The 24,023-nt window shown below is 36.9% G+C and overlaps 1 protein-coding gene across 1 annotated transcript in view; it reads left to right on the top strand.

The window, feature by feature from the left end:
* LOC148777644 (ankyrin repeat and sterile alpha motif domain-containing protein 1B-like) overlaps positions 1-24,023 on the top strand; it is a 573,212-nt gene that overhangs the window by 504,068 nt on the left and 45,121 nt on the right. Inside the window, exon 12 of the mRNA XM_088837030.1 lies at positions 20,104-20,284. Within this exon, the coding sequence (XP_088693156.1) occupies positions 20,104-20,284 (181 nt within the window). The remainder of the gene's footprint in view (positions 1-20,103; positions 20,285-24,023) is intronic.

The raw sequence follows: 24,023 nt of genomic DNA, 5'->3' as shown, positions 1-24,023 counted from the left end.
TAAGCATCTTTTAATTTCATGGCTGCAATCAGCATCTGCAGTGATTTTGGAGTCCCCCAAAATAAAGTCTGATACTGTTTTCACTGTTTTTCCATCTATTTGCCATGAAGTGATGGGACCAGATGCCATGATCTTTGTTTTCTGAATGTTGAGCTTCAAGCCAACCTTTTCACTCTCCTCTTTCACTTTCATCAAGAGGCTTTTGAGTTCCTCTTCACTTTCTGCTATAAGGGTAGTGTCATCTGCATATCTGAGATTATTGACTCTAATTTCCATACTCACTCCACATTTTAAAAACTCTTTTGATCAGACAGTGCCACCAAAATCAGGCAATAGTCATCAACCTACAGAAGAAAAATTTTGTGCAAATCTAATCTTAACTAGAGAAATAGTCCATGAAAATTAGCATTGTCTGATAAAGAGCTTGTAATTAAAAATATGCAGTGTGATGTGACAGAAAGAACACTTATACTAAAAAATGCATAAAGAAAAAAATCATCCCTCAGTTTTAATAACCATTAATATTAGACTTTTTCTATATCATATATTAATTTAAAAAATTATGTGATAGTGTGTATATTGCTTTGCAGCTTGTTTTTCAATCTAAAGGATATATTCTTCCATTCTTTCATGGTTTGAAATATCATAAGTTTTAATGCTTGCTAATGTGCCCATGATTGATTAACTCACCAAAATGTTCTCATCTCATGTCAGGGGAAAAAAGTATTCTTTCATTTGTTTCCTTGGTAGATAAATACAGTCTATACTTTATAACACAGAACTGGTGATAGATATAGTCTAAATCCCTTTCTTCAGGGAGATTGGATGGAAACTATGTTAAGGATGGGAAATTTTCAGAGAGTTGGGAAATTAAAATGGAGAGAGTCTCCACTGCAGATGAGGGTCTCTTTTCCTCTGGTACTTTTACTGAGGTTGGTGGTCCAGGAGTCATACCATTTCTGAGGTCAACTTCACTATCACGCCTGGAAATGGCTTTAAAAGTGGTCTTTAAGGACAACACCAGCTTTTAGCATCTGAGGCAAAAGAGAGGATTAAAGTCATAGGAGACAGACAATTCAGTCTTTAATATAGTCCGGAATGCCCTTCCTTTTAGGGGTCCCTCTGACTCTGTGGACATGAGTTTGAGTGAACTCCGGGAGTTGGTGATGGACAGGGAGGCCTGGTGTGCTGTGATTCATGGGGTCGCGGAGAGTCAGACACGACTGAGCGACTGAACTGAATTGAACTGAACTGACACCTGATAACTAATATATTATCCAGATCAGATCCTTGATAAACATATTGGTGGGGACTTGCAAGGTCATGTCATCAAACACAGATCAGCTTATCCACAGTCTTGGTAGTGTCTGTGATCAGTGGATGCACTGACAATATATTGGGCAACAATATGGCCATCATACAAGTTTGCCACCCATGCTCTTATATGGACAATGATGGTGTGGACTGTGGTCATTGGTCCCTCTGTAATGCTAAAGTTGTCATAAATGACCTTGGCAGGGGAAGCAAGCAAAGCAGATAGTGATACAGAAAGCACTGTTATCAACCTGGAGGGAGTTATCACAGTTCTCATGGTTCATTATAATCACAAATACAGGGACAGTGATAGAGTGGCAGAGATGATGACCCTCTTGGCTCTATTCTTTAATAGAGCCTCAGTCTTCTCTAGAGTGTGAAGATACCAGTGAAAACCACCACGTACTTAGCACAAGAATTATCCTTTTTGCTGTTGCTGGGGTTTGCTTCTGGAAGATGGAGATGGTCTTCTTATTTATCACACAGTTTTGATTCTCAGCCTTGATCTTGCTCTTCTACTTGCATGGGAGAGTTATATTGGAAAGTGAAGAAGATGTAGTCTGTAAAAGGTCACAAGAGGGGACAATATCCATGGCACATTATAGTTATATAATTTCTAATGTATTTTCCAGATAATCCTTAAGATAGGACAGTGTTTGATGACATGGGGGATTTTAAAGCTACTACTGCTTGTACAACAATTATAATATCCAAGTTACTTAAGAAAGAAAGAAGGAAATGAGGAAAGAAAGGAGGGAAGGAGAGGGGAAGGAGGAGGAGAAGGAATAAAAAAATAAATAGAAAAAGGCAAAACAAAAATAAATGCTATAAAAAAAGATGACAGAGTGAGATTAAACAGGGCCCTTACATTTAGTGAATATAAACGAGTTAAAGAGTTCCACTTTGAGAAGAGATTGTTGCATCAAAATGCAAACTCTAAATTATGATGTTTGAAAGTGACACATAATTTTTAAAATAAAGAAAAAAAATGCCCAAAACTTAAAGTAGAAAGAGCATTTATTATGTGCAAAATAAAATGCAGCTGTCAAAAATATTTAGAACAGACAAAGTAGAATTCTAGATAAAATGCATTAGGAGCAAGCAGAATTTTTATATTGATGAAGTACATAATCCATAATAAACATATAGAAATCACAAACCCTGTTTTCCTGCTTATAATATTTCACTGAAATAAATACACCTCCTTCAGATGGCAACTAAAATGATATTTCCTTAAAGAAGTTATTCCTTACACCCCAAGTTAGATTAGATCCCTCATCTGTGTCTTCCTAGTATTCTTTAACTTCTTCCCAGCACTTTTCACTTTTCCACTCCTTGTCTATCTTGTTCACTAGACTATGAGGTACATAAGGGAAAGCACTATGTCTGTCTTTTAGTTAATATTGTTAATAATATTCTTTAACCTGGTAAATGGAGAAGATGGCAAAGTCAACCTTGAGCAGTCCCAGAAGATAAATTATTTTCTGCTGATTTTTCTCTTGTCTTTAGTGAGCCACTGCATGAAAGAACAGATCCCCAACTTTATGTTTCATTTGGGTTTAAAACGTATTTACTGAACAGTTTCTTTCTCCAAAGTTGCTATCTGTTGCATGCTATTCAGACTACTAACAATCTCTTAAACTTTCTGCTTGATAGTCACCTCTGTGTTTCTTGGACCTCCTAATAAATATAATGCTTTCTAAAATTGCTTATCCACAATTGAGTAGTAGAAATTATTTGGAGTGTGCTTTCTCCCCAGCTCAATGATCCATCATGGCCTTGAGTCTTCATTCCTCCAAATCAGGGATGGGTGGCTTTTTAGGGATGTTCTACCAGGATCTCTGCCCCTTACTTCCCATCAGACTCTCCTGACAGCTTGCTTCTTTAGGCACTCCTTATAGTTTCCAGGGCAGCTATTTTAAATACTTCTATAAATTATTATGTAATTAGTTCCTTCAGTTTTTAAAATGAAAAAAGAAAGGCACAAATTACCTGAATCAGGAAATAAACAGGGAATATCACCACAAATTCTATAGCCATCAAGTCTAATAAAGGAATATTACAAGCCACTCTACCCAAATAAATTTGACAACTAAGGTTAAATGAACCAATTTTTCTTAAAACACAAACTATTGCAATTCACCCAATATTAAAAAGATAATGTGAATGGTTCGATAGCTATTGAAGAAATTGAATTCATGATTTTTTAATATTTCAAAAAATAAATCTCTAAGCTCACATGATTTTGCTGGAGAATTATAACAAACATTTAAAGGATTAATTCTAATTGTAAACTATCCTTTGATACCAAACCAGGCAGTGCATTTAAAGGAAAAACAGACAAATTAAAACCCCAACAACAAAAGAGTAAAAATTATAGAGCATTATCCTTCATGAATATAGACACAAAATTTCTTAAATAGGAGCTCAGCAATATATGCAAAGAATTACACACTATGACTGATAGAGTTTATTCCAGGTATACAAGATTGGATCAGTGTTTGAAAGTCTATGAAGAAGAAAAAACATATGATCATGTCAATTGAAGCAGAAAAAGCTTTCAACAGTTCCTTTCCATGATTAAGAAAAAAAAAATCAAAAGAGAGAAATAGAGGAGAACTTCCTCAACTTGATAAAGAACATCTACTAAAACCCATCAGCTGACATAATATTTAACAGTGAAAATTTAAATGTTTTCCTTCTAAGATCAAAAACAAGGTAAGGATGTCTTCTTTTTTCACCACTGTTATTCAACATAGTTCTAGAAGTTCTAGCCTGTACAATAAAGAGGGGGAAAGAAAGGGGAAGACAAAAAAGACATACGGATGGGAAAGGAAGAAATACAACTTTTCTTATTTGCAGAGGATACAATTGTCTATGCAGGAAATCCCAAAGAATCTACAAAAAAATCTACAATAAGGTCAGAGGATACAAAATAAACATTGAAAATGAAATCCAGGATATCACCTGACTTCTGTCAAAATGGCTATTATCAAGAAAACAAATAATAAGTGTTATCAAGGATATGTGGAAAAGGGAACCCTTGTACATTGTTGTTGAAAGTGTAAATTCATGAAACCACTATGGAAGACAGTGTGAAGTTTCCTCCAAAAATTGAAAATAAGAGTATTGTATAACATAGCAATATCACTCCTGTGTATCCAAAGAAAATGGAAATACTAATTAAAAAATGATATACGCACTCCTATATTCTTGCCTGGAGAATCCCATGGACGGAGGAGCCTGGTGGGCTGCTGTCCATGGGGTTGCACAGAGTCGGACATGACTGAAGCGACTTAGCATGCATGCATGCATGCATGTTTATTGCAGCATTATTTGCAGTAACCAAGCTATAGAAACAACTTAAGTACTCATCAATAGATAAAAGGATAAGAAGATAAGACACTACACCCATATAATGGAATATTAATCATAAAAATATAAAATCTTGCCATTTGTGACAACATGGATGGACTCAGAGGGTATGTATGCTAATGAAGTAAGTCAGCCAGAGACAGACAAATACTGTATGATTTCATTTATTTGTGGAATCTGAAAAACAAAACAAATGAACAAACATAAAACAGAAACAGAGTCATAGATACAGAAACAAACTCATGGTTGCCAGAGGGTAGGGGATGGGGAGGTTAAGAGGAGTCGGTAAGGCAGATTAAAAGGTGCAAGCTTCCAGCTACAAAATAAAGGCACTGCTGGATATGAAATGTACGGTGTGAGGAATATACTCATTAATAACATAGCATCTTTGTATGGTAATGAATGGTAACTGGACTTAGCATGGCGATCATTTTGAAATGTAGATAAATATCAAATCACTATGCTGTGCACCAGGAGTGACAGAGTGTTTTAGGTCAACTATACTTGAAAAACAAGCAAACTCATAGAAAAAGAGATCAGATTTGTGTTACTAGAAGCAGGGGGTCAGGGAAGAAGGAATTGGATGAAAATAGTCAAAAGGTACAAACGTCCACTTATGACATTTAAATATGAAGGATGAAAGTGCAACATGATAAATATAATTCACATAGTGTATGTTATATGTGAAGGTTGTTAAGAGAGTAAATCCTTAGTTTTCATCACAAGGGAAAATATTGCTTTCTTTTATTTTGTATCTCTAGGGGATGATGGATGTTCACTAAACTTATTGTGGTGATCATTTTATGATGTATATAAGTTAAATCATTATGCTGTATACATTAAACTTATAAAATGCTGTATATCACTCACAACTGGAGAAGGAAATGGCAACCCACTCCAGTATTCTTGTCTGAGAAATACCATGGATAGGGGAGCCTGACCGGCTGTGGCCCATGGGGTCACAAGAGTCAGACATGACCGACCAACACACACACTGTAGTTTTGCAAGATATTAAATATATTTGGGGAAAACCAGGAAAAGGTCACAAGTAGTTTCTCTGTATTATTTCTTACAACTGTCTGTGACTTTACAATTATCTCCAAACAATTAGTTGAAAAAATTGAGCTGTAAAAATAAAAGCAACATGCACCTTTATTTTGTAAAAAGTTTTTCTTTTGCTCATCCAGTGTTATGAGTTTCCTGTTTTGGCTGCTCAGGACACATCATTTATAATCCATTGCGTAATTAAACTTCCTGCTGTTCTTGGACTGAAACAAGTCATTTAAAATTATTTTTACAAAGAAAATAAATTGGGAAATAAAGCTGGCTTTATTTTTAATCTTGGACACATTTGAATTTGATTTCAGCATCTTTGAAATATTAATGCATAGATATTTGGTGTGCCTAATTCAAAAAATATTTTTTGCAAGATTGTCATGACTATTTTAATGCTGGGAGAATCTTCTATAAAAATAAACCTCATGGTTTAGAGGTTAAAGGCTCTAAAGTTCTTCACTGTCTGCACTGAGCCCAGAGCTACTTAACACTTTTATAAAAGAAAATTAGAATAAAAATCACAGTTTTATTACCCTTTCATGGCTATGGAGTCTTTCCAATTAAAGTTTGAATACCTTGTATGAGGAAAATAACTCATATGAAGAAATATGTATTACAGACTACATATAAAGCTTTACACTCATGATTATATATGTTAAATACTAGGAATACACTAACAGTTTACCATTTTCTCTTTTATTGGAAGATGAATATATATGTTATCCGTAGCCAAATATCTCCACACAAAAATTAAATTAATTTCAGACCTAAAAGCAGGAAATATGAATATTTTTAAAAATTCTGCCCTTCAATAAAACACCTTGTGCCTCTAAGAGTTTAATACATAACTGATTTATATTCTGTTTTTTCCTATTTCCCACACACTTGTGCTTTTTCCAACACCTTTTAAAACAATGGATTTTTAAAAAATCAATACTGTTATTAGACTGAAGAGTAGGAAAATCGCTCATTGATGTGAAGTGAGGAACTCAAGAACTGTGAGGCTCCTGTCTCTGCTTCTAACTTTGTTACTGTTTTTTTTTTAACCTTTAGTGTGATGTCCAGGGGATAAATGCAATCAATTTGAAATTCCATAGATCTATGTTTTAGTTTTAGCTCTCCTCCTTTTAAACTGTGAGGCTATCTTTAAATCTCAAGTTCACTGTAAAATGGAAAGAGTAATAGTTACTTTTAATGCTAACCTTTTACATTTAAATAAGATAACAAATCTCAAGCTCCTGGAAGAATGTCTACTCTTCTTAGGCACTCAATATTTACTCACATCTACTTCAACTTCCTCCTCATGGTGGCACCTTTCTTTCCTTCTTCAGCCATTATCTGTCTATAGAGGAGAGGAATGGTATTTTGCTTGCCTGAAGATAAGATCTGCATCTTTAGAAAAAGGTCTTAATCATTATTAACTATTATATTCATGATAAAAATTGGACATTTTAAAGTTTTTACCTTTACTACAAAGAAAGAAAATGTAAAGTGCTTCCAATTTGCATGATGTGTAATTATAAGTTTAATAATATCCAGTCTCTACTGTAGTGTTGTCTACACTCTCTTGTATCCCTTCTTTATACTGTTTAAAAGTGATGGACAGAAATATGAGAATTCTAACTCAATATACATAACTGAGCCCAAGTATTTGCATCTTCTTCTTTCTTACAACAACTAAAATGGTAAAATAAATATAAAAATAAGAATAAATCAGTAGCACAGTGGTAAAGAATCCATCTGTCCATGCAGGAGACCCAAGAGACTAAGGTTCAGTCCCTGGGTCAGGAAGATCCCCTGGAGTAGGAAATGGCAATCCACTGCAGTATTCTTGCCTGGAGAATCCCATGGATAGAGGAGCCTGATGGGCTGCAGCCCATGGAGTCACGAAGAGTTGGACACTACTGAGCACAGCACAGCAGTGATGAAAAGCAGGGAGTGATGCTATTAGAGGCATTTGGGAACTTTTGGAAGATAAAAACAAATGGTGTTGGATTTAGCTAGGGATTAGTCTGGGCAAATAAAACACCTCAGCAGCATGACCTCAACATGAAGCAGTTGACTTTATTTTCCTGCTACATGGTAATAACTGTCTCAGTAAGGTGAAGTCAGCTAAAGCCCCTACTGTGGGAACTGGAGCAGGAAAGAGAAATGAAGTAGTATCCTACGTAATCAAAAATGGTTTACCAAGAATGCCAAATACTTGAGGAAAATTAGCAACCAAAAAGAAAGGAACCAAGATCAATGAATACAGTAAATGACCTTTCAGAAAACAAAAATTAATGCCAGAGAAAGATTGGAATTGGTTTCCTCAGAATGATTTGGGAGGTTATTGAATTCAGAAAAGAAAAGGCTATTTTTTTTAAGGGAAATCATTTTTTTTAACTTAGAAAACAAAAAAAAAAAATATTGAAAATTAAATATAGGATCATCACCTCTGAAGTTTTAACATGCGTAAATGTTTCATGCCTTTATCTTATTTGTTCACTGATGTGTTCTTGAAAGCCTAGAACAGTGCCTGACACATGGCTGATAGTAGAATTTTTTTAAATAAATTATAGAATATAAAATAGTAGAATATTTCAGAATATAAAACAAGAAAGGTTGTAGAGATTCAGTATCCATTTATTATAAATTCTAGAAGTAGGAGGAGAAGCCATAACAGTAATTAAGAAAGGGTAGTATTAGCACAGGAATAGATCAATAGGAATACAATAGAGAACAAAAATGTAAACCCAGTCTATATTTAGAAATGTAGTACATGATAAAGGTGGCATTTTAAATCAGTAAAGAAAAAAATGATGGTATTGGGACAGTAGGCTATCATTGGTGGAAATTTTACTTAGAATTAAAATTTCTACTATATACCATATACACAAAATATTTCAGGTTGATTAAAATCCTAAAAGAAAATATCATTGGTCTAGCTTCCCATTTTCACCACCACACCTCATTCCCATTTTAAACAGTATAAGAAATCATCTAATTTTTTTTTGCCACTGACTTGACAGTATATTGCTTTGTGTTGATATAAGTTATCAATGGGCCAGTGTCTAGGAAGTCTATCATTTCCAGGTATTTCTGCTGATGAAAGTAAAAGTGTTAGTCACTCAGTCGTGTCCAACTTTTTGCAACACTATGGACTGTAGTCCACAGGCTCCTCTATCCATGGAATTATCCAGGCAAGAATATTGGAGTGGGTAGCTACTCCTTTCTCTAGGAACTCTTACCAACCCAAGGATCAAACCCCGTCTCCTGCATTGCAGGTGGATTTTTTGCCATGTGAGCTGCCAGGGAAGCCCATTTCTACTAATGCCACTCATTATTTTTCTGACATTCATCCGTCTTCTCTGGGAACTCATTTTGAACTTCAGTTTTGCTTGGATAATTTAATGTCATTATTGACTTTTGTTAGCACCACTTTTTCCTGACACCAATATATCCATTTAGTCCTATTTGACATTTTATTAGGAGGTTGAGGAGGTCCCTTTATAATTAAATTAAGTGAATTAAAATGATTTAAAGTCCACTTAAATTCAAGTGTAAGTGGATTTTTTTTTAAACTGTCCATTAGTTTAAATAATTTGAAAATAACAGAGGAGGAAACAGAAGTGGATATTTGAAACTTAGATTCCAATCTAGAGAAAATTTAAAATGTAAACATTACCTAAATCTCATCCTAGTTAGGAATTTTGGGCTCTCATTTTATTCATATGTGAATCATATCATCTGGTTTACGGTAATGCCATTAAATTCCCTGGGTTGGGAAGATTCCCTGGAGGAGGAAATGGCAACCCACTTCACTGTCTTTGCTTGGAGAATCCCATTGACAGAGGAGACTGGTGCACTACAGCCCATGGGGTTGCAAAGAGTTGGACATGACTGAAGCACCTTAGCACGCATTGCATCAGAATGTTGCATTTCATTTAAATCTCTGTACAGCATAGACATATTCTTACGAACTTGATTCTGATTGATGAAGAGAATCCAAAATAAGGGTGGGGATGCATGCTATCCTCTATGTGACACCAGTAAATTCACACATTAGTCCATTTGTAGTAATAGTTAAGATGCCACTGGCTTCATTGATGTGGGACCAGTGCAGTGTCAATAGGCTTCATGCTAAGAAAACCCCATGTTTGGATTTTAATACTCTTGCATAGCTGTCTAAAATTCTTAATTCTTATCTTTGTATTTGTATTTTGTAAGTGAAATCAGTGGAATAATGGAGTATGTGCTGGGGCTTGGAGCCTTGGCTTATCTGTGGTCCCACCACCCTCCATCTCCCCACATTACTAAGGAACACCTGATCCCCCAACCCCAGTGCTCCCAGCCAGCCCACCAGTTGCTGACACAGCACTGAGACCCTGAGTGTGGGGATGGTCAAGTTTGAGTATATGTACTGAGTTGCAGGGGAAAACCCCTGAATGCCTGTGAAGGTCTGCTCTCATCCTGTAAGCGTCCCTGTATCCAAGGGAATGTAACAGTACATGGCAAATAAAAGTTACCATGACAGATCTAGAGAAAGACTATGGAATAAAGGGAAAACTTTTTCCCTGCTTTTGGAACAAAGAGCCCCACATTTCCATTTTGGACTGGGTCCAGCAATCCCATGTAACTGGCCTTGACTCACAATCATTCATGTATCTACTTAGTTTCAGGTCCTCAGAAGTATTCCCTAATCAGTGCATAGCAGGGATCACCAATTCATTCTCTGTTGTAGGACCAGAGAGGAAAATAATTTAGGGTTTGTGAGTCATGTGGTCTCTGTTGCAACTATTTAATTCTGCTACCATATCATGAAGACAACCATAGACAATATATACTTTAAAAATATATGTATTATTTATTTTGGGCTATGCTGGTTCTTTATTGCTGCCCATCAGCTTTTTCTAGTTTCGGTGAGTGGGGGCTACTCTCTAGTTGACATGCACAGGCTCCTCCTTGCAGTGGATTCTCTTGTTGCAGAGCACAGGTTCTAGGCACCTGGGCTTCGGTAGTTGTGGTGCAAGGGTGCAGTTGCCTTGCGCCAGGTGAAATTCTAGTTCTTGGACCAGGGATCAAACCTGGTCCCCTCCATTGGCAGGCAGATTCTCAACCACCGGACCACCAGGAAAGTCCCTATGTATAATTAAGTACTTACAAGTGAATGAGGATAGACTATGTTCTGATAAAACTTTATTTAAAAACATTGCAATTTGGGTTTATATAATTTTCACCTGTCACTAATATTATTTTCTTACTTTTTTTCAGCCATTAAAAAATGTAAAAATATTCTTAGCTCACAGACTTTACAGAAATAGTCAGAAGCCTGGGTTTAGCACATGATCTATAGTTTGCTGACTCTAGTTAAGTGAATATGTGTGGGAGCAAGTCCTTTGGAAACTGGGGCTATATGAATGCTGGCCACAAGGCAGGGGAGATATTTTAGAGACCCCACTTATTTTAGACATTGAACTTTGACAAATTCCATTTGTAATTTCAGTGAATTTATGAAAATATTTTTTTTCTTATACTGAATGGCTTAGCAGGATTCCATCAGAATAGTTTTTTTTTAAAGATAGACTCTATTAAAAGTTTAAGCAAATATTCCAGACTCATCCTCTTTTATCTCCATTTTTAATATCTCTACCATCTCTTTATTTTTTTTTCTCCCATTACTATTGTTTCCCCCCATAGATATCTGTTTTTAATTCTGCCTCTGTCCTTTGTGTTTTTGAGGCACCATCTGTTTGTCTCTAGGTCTGAATACATGAACATTCTTTCTAATCTAAATCCTTCCTGCTAACTGCTTATGTAATCTGGAAGGATGAGGTGTACAGGGAGATGGAAGGCAGGTTCAGGAGAGAGGGGACATGTACGATTGTGGCTGATTCATACTGATGTATAGCAAGGACCATCACAATATTGTAAAACAATTGTCCTCCATTTAAAATAAATAAATAAATATTTAAAATATTTCTATTATTTCATTTTTAATGTTTATTTACTTATTTTTATTTATGTATTTGGCTGTGTTGGGTCTCAGTTGTGCCATGCAGGATCTTTTGTTATGGCATGCTCAGGCTCTGTAGCTGTGGCATGTGGGCTCAGTTGCCTTGTGGCATGTGGCATCCCAGTTCCCTGACCAGGTTTCCAGCCTGACTCCCATGCTTGGAAGGAGGATTCTTAACCACTGGACCACCAGGGAAATCCCACTGCTTATGTAATCTTGAGTAGATCATTTAACCTCCCTGAGCCACTGCATTCTGTGCTAGTTAGAGTAAGTAGTTCTAGGACCACCACAGACAAACACAGGATCTCAGTAGTTTCACGTAGAGGATGTTTACTTCAGCTTCTCATAAAGCCCGATGTGGGTTGACTGACCTCCCTTCATCTTGAAACTACATGATCTGGTGAGTAAGAGATGGATGGAAAAGGCTTACTTCTACTAACAAGTCAATTAATCAGTTACATGGCCTCAACCTAAATGCACGTAAGGCTGAGGAGTAAAAGCGAATCTACATTTATGGTTTTGTTGAACACTAAAATGATGTGTAAAATGATCCCTTAAAACAGGGATTGGCTAACAATTTCTCTAAAGAAACAGTGAATATTTTAGGTGTTGTGGATAATATGGCCTCTGTTACAACTACTCAAATCTATCATTGCAGTGTTGAGAGAAGTTGTAGACAATAAGTGAATGAACGTAGTTGTATTCCAATAAAACTTTATTTTCATTATCAGGAGACAGGCCAGATTTGGGCCACATGCCATAGTTTGCTGGTCCCCTTTCTTAGAGCATGACTAACATATAATGATTCTCATTTTCCATTACCTCAGATGCTCAGGGAACTTTGGGCAATGGCTCCTCACTACCTCAGTTCAGTTCAGTTCAGTTCAGTTCAGTCGCTCAGTCGTGTCCGACTCTTTGCGACCCCATGAATCACAGCACACCAGGCCTCCCTGTCCATCACCACCTCCCGGAGTTCACTCAAACTCATGTCAATCGAGTCGGTGATGCCATCCAGCCATCTCATTCTCTGTGGTCCCCTTCTCTCCTCCCGCCCCCAATCCCTCCCAGCATCAGACTCTTTTCCAGTGAGTCAACTCATCGCATGAGGTGGCCAAAGTATTGGAGTTTCAGCTTTAGCATCAGTCCTTCCAATGAACACCCAGGATTGATCTCCTTTAGAATGGACTGGTTGGATCTCCTTGCAGTCCAACGGACTCTCAAGAGTCTTCTCCAGCACCACAGTTCAAAAGCATCAATTCTTCGGCAATCAGCTTTCTTCACAGTCCAACTCTCACATCCATACATGACCACGGGAAAAACCATAGCCTTGACTAGACGGACCTTGGTTGGCAAAGTAATGTCTCTGCTTTTCAATATACTATCTAGGTTGGTCATAACTTTCCTGCCAAGGAGTAAGCGTCTTTTAATTTCATGGCTGCAATCAGCATCTGCATTGATTTTGGAGCCCAAAAAAATAAAGTCTGACACTGTTTCCACTGTTTCCCCATCTATTTCCCATGAAGTGATAGGACCAGATGCCATGATCTTTGTTTTCTGAATGTTGAGCTTCAAGCCAACCTTTTCACTCTCCTCTTTCACTTTCATCAAGAGGCTTTTGAGTTCCTCTTCACTTTCTGCCATAAGGGTGGTGTATTCTGCATATCTGAGGTTATTGATATTTCTCCTGGCAATCTTGATTCCAGCTTGTGCTTCTTCCAGCTCAGCATTCCTCATGATGTACTCTGCATAGAAGTTAAATAAGCAGGGTGACAATATACAGCCTTGATGTACTCCTTTTCCTATTTGGAACCAGTCTGTTGTTCCATGTCCAGTTCTAACTGTTGCTTCCTGACCTGCATTCAGGTTTCTCAAGAGACAGGTCAGGTGGTCTTGTATTCCCATCTCTTTCAGAATGTTCCACAGTTGATTGTGATCCACACAGTCAAAGGCTTTGGCATAGTCAATGAAGCAGAAATAGATGTTTTTCTGGAACTCTCTTGCTTTCTCCAAGATCAAGCGGATGTTGGCAATTTGATCTCTGGTGCCTCTGCCTTTTCTAAAACCTGCTTGAACATCTGGAAGTTCACGGTTCGCATATTGCTGAAGTCTGGCTTGGAGAATTTTGAGCATGACTTTACTAGCGTGTGAGATGAATGCAATTGTGTGATAGTTGGAGCATTCTTTGGCATTGCCTTTCTTTGGGATTGGAATGAAGACTGACCTTTTCCAGTCCTGTGGCCACGGCTGAGTTTTCCAAATTTGCTGGCATATTGAGTGCAGCACTTTCACAGCATCATCTTTCAGGATTGGAAATAGCTCAATTGGAATTCCATCACCTCCACTAGCTTTGTTCATAGTGATGCTTTCTAAGGCCCACTTGACTTCACATTTCAAGATGTCTGGCTCCAGGTGAGTGATCACGCCATCGTGATTATCTTCATCGTGAAGATTTTTTTTGTATAGTTCTTCTGTGTGTTCTTGCCACCTCTCCTTAATAACTTCTGCTCTGTTAGGTCCATACCATTTCTGTCCTTTATCGAGCCCATCTTTGCATGAAATGTTCCCTTGATATCTCTAATTTTCTTGAAGAGATCTCTTGTTTTTCCTATTCTATTGTTTTCCTCTATTTCTTTGCATCGATCGCTGAGGAACGCTTTCTTATCTCTCCTTGCTATTCTTAGGAACTCTGCATTCAGATGCTTGTATCTTTCCTTTTCTCCTTTGCTTTTCACTTCTCTTCTTTTCCCAGCTATTTGTAAGGCCTCCTCAGACAGCCATTTTGCTTTTTTGCATTTCTTTTCCATGGGGATGGTCTTGGTCCCTGTCTCCTGTACAATGTCATGAACCTCCGTCCAGAGTTCATCATGCACTCCATCTATCAGATCTAGACCCTTAAATCTATTTCTTACTTCCACTGTATAATCATAAGGGATTTGATTTAGGTCATATCTGAATGGTCTAGTGGTTTTCCCTACTTTCTTCAATTTCAGTCTGAATTTGGCAATAAGGAGTTCATGATCTGAGCCACAGTTAGCTCCTGGTCTTGTTTTTGCTAACTGTATACAGCTTCTCCATCTTTGGCTGCAAAGAATATGATCAATCTGATTTCGGTGTTGACCACCCGGTGATGTCCATGTGTAGAGTCTTCTCTTGTGTTGTTGGAAGAGGGTATTTGCTATGACCAGTGAGTTCTCTTGGCAAAACTCTATTAGCCTTTGCCCTGCTTCATTTCGTGCTCCAAGGCCAAATTTGCCTGTTACTCCAGGTGTTTCTTGACTTCCTACTTTTGCATTCCAGTCCCCTGTAATGAAAAGGACATCATTTTGGGGTGTTAGTTCTAAAAGGTCTTGTAGGTCTTCATAGAACTGTTCAACTTCGGCTTCTTCAGCATTACTGGTTGGGGCATAGATTTGGATTACTGTAATATTGAATGGTTTGCCTTGGAAACGAACAGAAATCATTCTGTTGTTTTTAAGACTGCATCCACGTACTGCATTTCGGACTCTTTTGATGACCATGATGGCTACTCCATTTCTTCCAAGGGATTCCTGCCCACAGTAGTAGATATAATGGTCATCTGAGTTAAATTCACCCATTCCAGTCCATTTTAGTTCACTGATTCCTAGAATGTCGACGTTCACTCTTGCCATCTCCTGTTTGACCACTTCCAATTTTCCTTGATTCATGGACCTAACATTCCAGGTTCCTATGCAATATTGCTGTTTATAGCATCAGACCTTGTTTCTATCACCAGTCACATCAACAACTGGGTATTTGTTTTGCTTTGGCTCCATCCCTTCATTCTTTCTGGAGTTATTTCTCCACTGATCTCCAGTAGCATGCTGGGCACCTACCAACCTGGGGAATTCCTCATTCAGTATACTATCATTTTTTCCTTTGATACTGCTCATGGGGTACTCAAGGCAAGTATACTGAAGTGGTTTGCCATTCCCTTCTCCAGTGGACCACATTCTGTCAGACATGTTCCTTAAACTGACTCATGAGAACTATAGATAGTTCTGAATAACCAAATAAGAATGAGATCAGATGATCACTGATTTCTTCCCTTTGGAATTTTCATTAGCCTCTCTCCTTTCCTCTTGATATGTTATTTGAAGATTGAAGCTATGCTACAGTGAAATCACAGTACTCTGCTCAAAGAAAGAAAGAAAGGGAAATATCATGTATATTTGCATAATCATAAAGGCTAAGAAGTCTATACTGAGTGCCGCGAGCATACAGGCATCAGTGTTCAGTTCAGTCGCTCAATTGTGTCCGACTCTCTGCAACCCCATGGACTGCAGCATGCCAGACTTCCCTGTCCATCACCAACTCCAGAAGCCTACTCAAACTCATGTCCATTGCGTTGGTGATGCCATCCAACCATCTCATCCTCTGTCATCCCCTTCTCTTCCTGCCTTCAATCTTTCCCAGCATCAGGGTCTTTTCCAATGAATCGGTTCTTCACATCAGGTGGCCAGAGTATTGGAGTTTAATCTTCAGCATCAGTCCTTCCAGTGAATATTCAGGTCTGATCTCCTTTAGGATGGACTGGTTGGATGACTTCTTGTAGTCCACGGAACTCTCAAGAGTCTTCTCCAACACCATAGTTCAAAAGCATCAATTCTTCGGCACTCAGCTTTCTTCATACTCCAACTCTCACATCCATACATGACTACTGGAAAAACATAGTTTTGATTAGATGGACCTTTGTTGGTAAACTAATGTCTATGCTTTTCAATATGCTGTCTAGGTTAGTCATAGCTTTTCTTCCAAGGAGCAAGCGTCTTTTAATTGCATGGCTGCAGTCACCATATGCAGTGATTTTGGAGCCTAAGAAAAAGTCTGTCACTGTTTCCATTGTTTCCCCATCTATTTGCCATAAAGTTCTGGGGCCAGATGCCATGATCTTAGTTTTCTGAATGTTGAGTTTTAAGTCAACGTTTTCACTCTCCTCTTTCACTTTCATCAAGAGGCTGTTTAGTTCTTCACTTTCTGCCATAGGGTGGTGTCATCTGCATATCTGAGGTTATTGATATTTCTCCTGGCAATCTTGATTCCAACTTGTGCTTCATCCAGCCTGGTGTTTCTCATGATGTACTCTGCGTATAAGTTAAATAAGCAGGGAGACAATATTCAGCCTTGATGTACTCCTTTTCCTATTTGGAACCAGTCTGTTGTTCCATGTCCAGTTCTAACTGTTGCTTCTTGACCTGCATACAGATTTCTTAGGAGGCAGGTAAGGTGGTCTGGTATTCCCATTTCTTTAAGAATTTTCCACAGTTTGTTGTAATCCACATAGTCAAAGGCTTTGGCATAGTCAATAAAGCAAGAGTAGATGTTTTTCTGGAGCTCTCTTGCTTTTTCGATGATCCAGCAGATGTTGGCAGTTTGATCTCTGGTTCCTCTGCCTTTTCTAAATCCAGCTTCAACATCTGGAAGTTCATGGTTCAAGTACTGTTGAAGCCTGACTTGGAGAATTTTGAGCATTACTTGCTAGCTTGTGAGATGAGTGCAATTGTGCAGTAGTTTGAACATTCCTTGGCATTGCCTTTCTTTTGAATTGGAATGAAAACTGACCTTTCCCAGTCCTGTGACCACTGCTGAGTACATCTTGTGTAATTCTGGTACAGGAGTGTATACATTTATATTGCCCACAAAAACCTTATCTTTTGGCATCTAACCAATCAAAAAATCTGAGTCACCCTAGACTCCTCCCTGAAAATCAACTTTCACATCCAATGAGATGCCAAGATCTAAAGAACTAACCTCCTTAGTATCTCCTAAAAACATCTGTGATCTCCAACACTACTGCAACTGCTTTACCTCAGGACCCCGTTATGTCTTGGCTCAATTTAATAATATCCTTGTAGTCTGTCTTCATCAGATTCTGCCCTTACCTGTTCATTCTTTAAACTTCTAAAATGATTTCATTGAAATTCAAACCCAGCTATGAAACTCGCTTGCTTAGAAATCATCCAGTGGTTTCTTAAAATAGTCAGATGAAAGACCAAACTCTTTAATATGGCATTAGAGCCCTTCATGCTTTCTCCCCTGAAACATCCAGTATCTCACATCTTGAACCCACCGCTACCATCACATACTCTGCTCTACAGCCATACTGAACCTTTTGCAGTTTGCACTTTCCCTCTTCCCATCCTCTTTTGTTTTCCTACCATCTCTACTTTCCCTGGTGGCTCAGCTAGTAAAGAATCCGCCCACACTTTGGGAGACCTGAGTTTGATCCCTGGGTTAGGAAGATCTCCTGGAGAAGGGAAAGGCTACCCACTCCAGTATTCTGGCCTGGAGAATTCCATGGACTTTCCTAATTGTATCTCTAAAGTAGAGGCTCATCTTTTACATCTTGTGTCCACTTCTCATGATGCTTATCGCTGTATTATGCTGTACTGACACATAATCCTTGGATTGCTGGTTTCTTCCCTCATGCACCATCCCTCTTCCCACTTCAAGTCTGTAATCACCCAGAGAAGAGGGACAATGTCTTCCTCATCTTAGTCAAATCATACTGCTTACCAAAGTATCCACAATTTAGTATACACTTAGCAAATACTTGTAGAATAAATTAATGCAGAAAAATAGTTTATTTTCTTGCTTGATTGTATAACAAATTGTACTTCTAGTGGATTTAAAACATTGGGTGGTCAAGGTTCAGAAACATGTATTTCAGAAACATTTATAAGTAAAGCAGTCATACACATCAGTTGGCTTTATCCTTATAATGTTTATGAGAGGGTACATCATATAAATTTGGTTTGCTGCCTTTATACAAAGTGAAACAAAAATAAAATACAACACAATGAGACAAAACCATGATAATGACATACCTGTGTTTCTTTTGGAGCCAGGGTCAGATCCATGTTTTTAATTCCTGTTATATAGTCTAGCAGGAAGAACTTTGAAAGTGAATTGAAATTTAGTAGCCCCAAGGACAGACATTTCATGAGAAATCAAGCCTGACATTGAACACCAGTCTTTTATACTTCAAAAGCAACTGAGTCCTATGTGGGTATTAATTTGAATTGCATTACTGAGTTCATGTGTCATAATAATAAATAACATACTCGTATAACAATATTTATGCCTCTTAACCATTTCTATAAAAATATTGCAAGGGTGAAAGTGTAAAGTATGTTATGATAATTTGAACACCTTAAGTAAAAAAAAAGTCTATAAAAAAACACATTTTCAATATCATCAGCTATTTTAGATTATAGACTAAGTAATGTCTGCTTTTCAAAAAACATGATGAGCTGGAAGAGAAATGGTAACATGAATATTTTGCAGGAAAATAATTGTGGAGTTCAGTGATAAAATTAGCAAGTATTTGAGGACAGTGAAAGTGATACTAAGCCACAAGTTTATTGCACTTTTTGTACTTTGCAGAAAGTTAAGTACAATAAATTTTATTGTAAAGAGATTGTATTTAATCTCTTATTATTGTGAGATTGTAATATTTCATTAACAGTGATAATAAGAATAAAACATAAGAAAACTTAAATTAGGAAATGTGCACAATCCTGAGAGCCAAAAAGACTGCAGTTTTTCTGAAGGGTGATGTTAGAACCTCTGGTCAGCAAGAACAAAAAGTGAATATAATTAAAATTGTGGGGAAAAAAACCAGAAAACTGCTATAGGGAACAATCCATTACTGACAAAAGGTATAGATTATATCTGCTGTTACTCCATGATTTTATTGTTTATGTTTAAACTTTTTCTTTTTGCTATTTGGGGATTAATTTAAATCCTTAAAAAAGAAATCAAAGTTCACTACAAATACAAGTAGATTCTTAGATCCTGGAAAATGTCCTATACAAATTTACTTCATTTTAATGATGAAATTTCATCATATGATAGCTGGGGACAGTATCTAATGTTCCCAGTTCCTTGGACTATATAGAAAATTAAAAAATGGAATTGCCTTAATTATGTTTCCATATTGTAAGGACCCTTTTATTTCTTTATTAGACTCTATATTCTCAGGGTCTGCCAAATGCAGAATCCTTTATAAATGTTAGCTGAATGAAAGGTGAGTCAAAACTGCAACTTTCTGAATTGATCACTAAGAGAAATTCTGAGCACTGTATTTTTGCAGTCTTCTGGAGAAATCTAACAAAAAAGTCTAAATTGTTGTATCAACTATGCCATGACATTTTTTCATTAAACATTTTTTATTATTGAATTAAGGGATTATTTAATGTCTCTCTGTAAAACACAACTATATTTTATGTGTAAAAGATAGACAGTGTGACTGAAAACAATCACTTAGATTAAACTGATGGGGAAATTGGGCTGAAGATGAGCATGATCATATTAACACTTTTATCATGCTCATTTGTTTTAGCCTAAACAACGAACATCTATTGTGTCTTCTCTGGATTTTCATCGAATGAATCACAACCAAGAATATTTTGAAATCAACACATCTACAGGGTGTACAAGCTTTACTTCCAACCCTCCAGTTAGTCCACTCACCTCTTCTGAAGCAACCACAGAAGTCAAGAACAAGGAAACTGGTGATACAGGTAAAGCCATTCATTTTGTGCACCTGTATTTTTGAGTTTTTAAAACCAAAGCCTTTATGAGTTAGAGGAATTAAGAGGAATCTTCATACAAATCTCATTGTGTTTTTTGTTCATGACTTCATGCCAAGACTTTAAAGGCACCATCCAAAACGTGTGGAATAATGTAATCATCAGCATATTTTCAGGTCTGACCTTTAAACAGAACCAAAATCTAACCTTTTAAAACTAGAAATGGTTTTGAATAGCACGTTGTTATGGTTTCCAAATGTATTATGTCACCTACATGTCACATCAAAAATTTTAGAGTAGACTGATATTTAGTAATAATGCGGAAGGACAATGCTGATTTGTTTAATATTGAAAGGTAAAACTCTGAATTTCACAAAGTAAAATGTTTAAGATAGGCATTTATCTACTTTGAAAAATAGCATTTCGTTATCTTACACATGGGTGGTTTTGTTATATATTATATTTAAGAATCTGCATATAAAGGCATTAGCATATGGTGTATGATGAAGTAGAACAACTTTCTGAGTCAGTTCTGTCACTGATTTGCTGGATGCTTTCCATCAAATTACTTAACTTCTCTGATCTTTGATTTGCTCCTCTGGAAAGGGGAGATAATATCTACTCTTTGGGTAGTTTTAGTAGTAAATGAGCTGATTTATGTGAAGCATTTTGGAAACTATGAAACAATATTTTTATTTAGTACTATCATTATTGTTTAATATTATTTTTTATTCTTAAATACTATTATCATATGAAATCTATAGTCATTTTAAGAAAAGAAGAGCCAGCTATATATCTGTACTCATGCCGAGATGGCTGACATTTACTTGACTTAAAAGCATAATCTAAATTAATGGATAAATCTACTATTTTATAAATGACTGCATGCATAAAAAATTAATCATTATAAAAATGTCAAGTGTTAATAGAACAAAGACTAATACATAAAAACTTCACAAACAAATTGCCTGCTGCAAAGCACTTTTAATAAGTGGACCAATGAATTTATTATTATATAAAAGAGAGCCATTTCAAAAGTAGCCTGAACTATAGTTAAAACTTGTTAGGCAGTATATTATGTAATGTAAGTATCAAGAATCATCAGGAAAAGGTGGTAAAGAGGGTCTATCTTTGGAGGTAGACAGACTTAGATGATATGAATGGGTTAGCATTTAACTAGGAAGATCAGTTCAGTTTGGCCGCTCAGTCATGTCTTACTCTTTGTGACCCCATGGACTGCAGCACGCCAGGCTTCCATGTCCATCATCAACACCGGGAGCTTTCTCCAAATCGTCCATCGAGTTGGTGATGCCATCCAACCATCTCACCATAGTATTAATATGTAGAAAGATCACCAAAGTATTAACATGTAGCAAACAGATTCAAGATGAGGTGAGATTGAAGGTAGGAAGCAACAGTGCCATCAGCAATGGAAAATATAAATGGATTTGAGAAACACAAGGAAAGAGTAATCAACAGGTCATGGCAACTGATCAGAGGTGTGATGGTGAGGAAGAAAAGCCCTAACATTTCTTGCTTAAGCAGGTTAGGCAAATCTGACTGCCATTCTTTGAAATGTGGAATTTTTTATGTAAGAAGGAAGAGAGGGATGGGTCATGTAGGATCTAATATATGTCATTTTAAGGACTTTGGATTTCACTCAGAGTGAAATTGGGAGTCAGTTCAGGTCTTTCAGGAGAGTGACATGATGTGACTTCTATTTTATAAGAATTGCATCAACTCTTGTGTTGAGAATGGACTGGAGAAGGAGGATAAGTGTGGAAGCAAGGCCAGTAGGGGGCTATCGTAGCATTCCAGTAAGAGGAGAGAAAGTCAGCTCAGGTCATTGGTGAAGCAGTGGAGCTGGAGAGAAATTGATGGATGTTGGACATATTTTTTTAAGGTAAAGCCTGTAGGATTTTATTGTAGAGTAGATGTAGTATATGAAAAAAAAGAGAATTAAGGAAAACTGCAATGTTTTTGTCCTAAACAATTGCAAGCATGATTTTTAATGTCATCTGACTTGAGAGAGCTCCTGGGAAGAACAGATTTGGTGAACAGGTAAAAATATCAAGAGTTCACTTTTTTAAATTTGAAGTTTAGTTGATTTACAGTGTTGTGTTCATTTCTGCTATATAGCAAAGTGATTCAGTTATACATGTATGCACATTTAAAAAATATATTTCTCTATTATGATTTGTCATAGGATATTGAATATAGTTCTCTATGTATACTGTAGGACCTTGCTGTTTATCTGTTCTATATATGACAGCGTATGTGTACTAACCTTAACCTCTTACTCTATCCCTTCCCCAAATCCTTCCCCCTTGGCAAACACAAGACTGTTCTCTAAATCCATGACTCTGTCTCTGTTTCACTAGATAGGTTCATTTGTGCCATATTTTAGATTCCACATATAAATTTTATCATATGATAATTTTCTTTCTCTTTCTTATTTACTTAGTATATAATCTCTAGTTGCATCCATGTTGCTGCAAATGTCATTACTTCATTATTTTTATTGCTAAATAGTATTCTGTTGTATATATGTACAGCATCTTCTTTATCTGTTCATCTGTTGATGGACATTTAGGTTGTTTCCATGTTTTGACTATTGTGAATAGTGTTCTATGAACATAGGGTTGCATGTATCTTTTAAAATTAGGGTTTTCTCTGGATATATGCCCAGGAGTGGGATTGCTAGATCATATGGTAGCTCTATTTTTAGCTTTCTGAGAAACCTCCATACTGTTTTCCGTAGTTTCCATACAAGCTTGCATTCCCACCAACAGTGTAGGAGGTTCCCTTTTCTACCAGGAGTTCATTTCAAGTAATATCTGCCTATTAGATATCTGAATAGATGTGTCATGGAGGCAGTTGAATGTTCACATTCTTTGTCTTTGAAGACAAAGAATGTGAACATCGTCATTGTATACATGATATGGAGTGAATGTATATAGAAGATCAAAACCTGAGCTTGATGAAAGAGATGATAAAAGGCAACAACAGCTAAGGAGTCTGAGGAGGAACAAGGTAGGAGGAAATCTTCTGGTGAGTGTTGGAGAAAATGAAAGGGACCAAAAGTGTGACTCAAGGATGTTTGGCTCTCTTGACTTTTGGAAGGATGGAGTTGGTATTCTTATGACGAAAGCTTAGTTATGGATAAGAAACGCTATTGGATATCCAAGTAGGTAAGCTGAGTACATAGTTGAGACTGATTTTTCAGTAGGGTAGAACACAGGGGAAGGAAGCTATGAGATAATTTTATGTTTATTGAAAGTAAAGAATATTGGTCAAAAATTATTGACAGTGTCTTAGCCCACAGTGAATGACCTATGAGTGCCAAGTTCTTCAGTGAAATTGTCAGGGACAGGTGTGTTGTATATTATTGGGGGAAAAGAAACTGACATTCACCAGTAAATAACACATAATTCCTCTTTATGAAAAATTATTTCCAAAAAGCTCTGCATGTATGAAAATTTTCTGTGAGCTGGCACCTTTGAATCCCTGCTAAAGACGTTACCTGCCCTAGGTAACTAATTATTCTCCAGTTTTGTTAGTAGTTTCAAACTATCACCTCTTACTGGATAAAACTGATGGAGGGAGCAAATCTAAAAAGAGTAAAGTGAAAAAGTGTTCCTTTCCAAATGGGAGAAATAACAAAAACAAAAGCCTTTAAGTTCACAGCAGCATAGGATGCTTTTCTGCAAGGGAGAAGAAACGTTTGAGG

The sequence above is a fragment of the Moschus berezovskii genome, chromosome 6 (genome assembly GCF_049115385.1).
Source record: "Moschus berezovskii isolate FMDL1 chromosome 6, NW_MosBer_1.0, whole genome shotgun sequence".
In the NCBI taxonomy this organism is placed as follows: domain Eukaryota; kingdom Metazoa; phylum Chordata; class Mammalia; order Artiodactyla; family Moschidae; genus Moschus; species Moschus berezovskii.
Note: the sequence above shows the minus strand (reverse complement) of the source record. Positions and strands in the feature narration are given on the sequence as shown.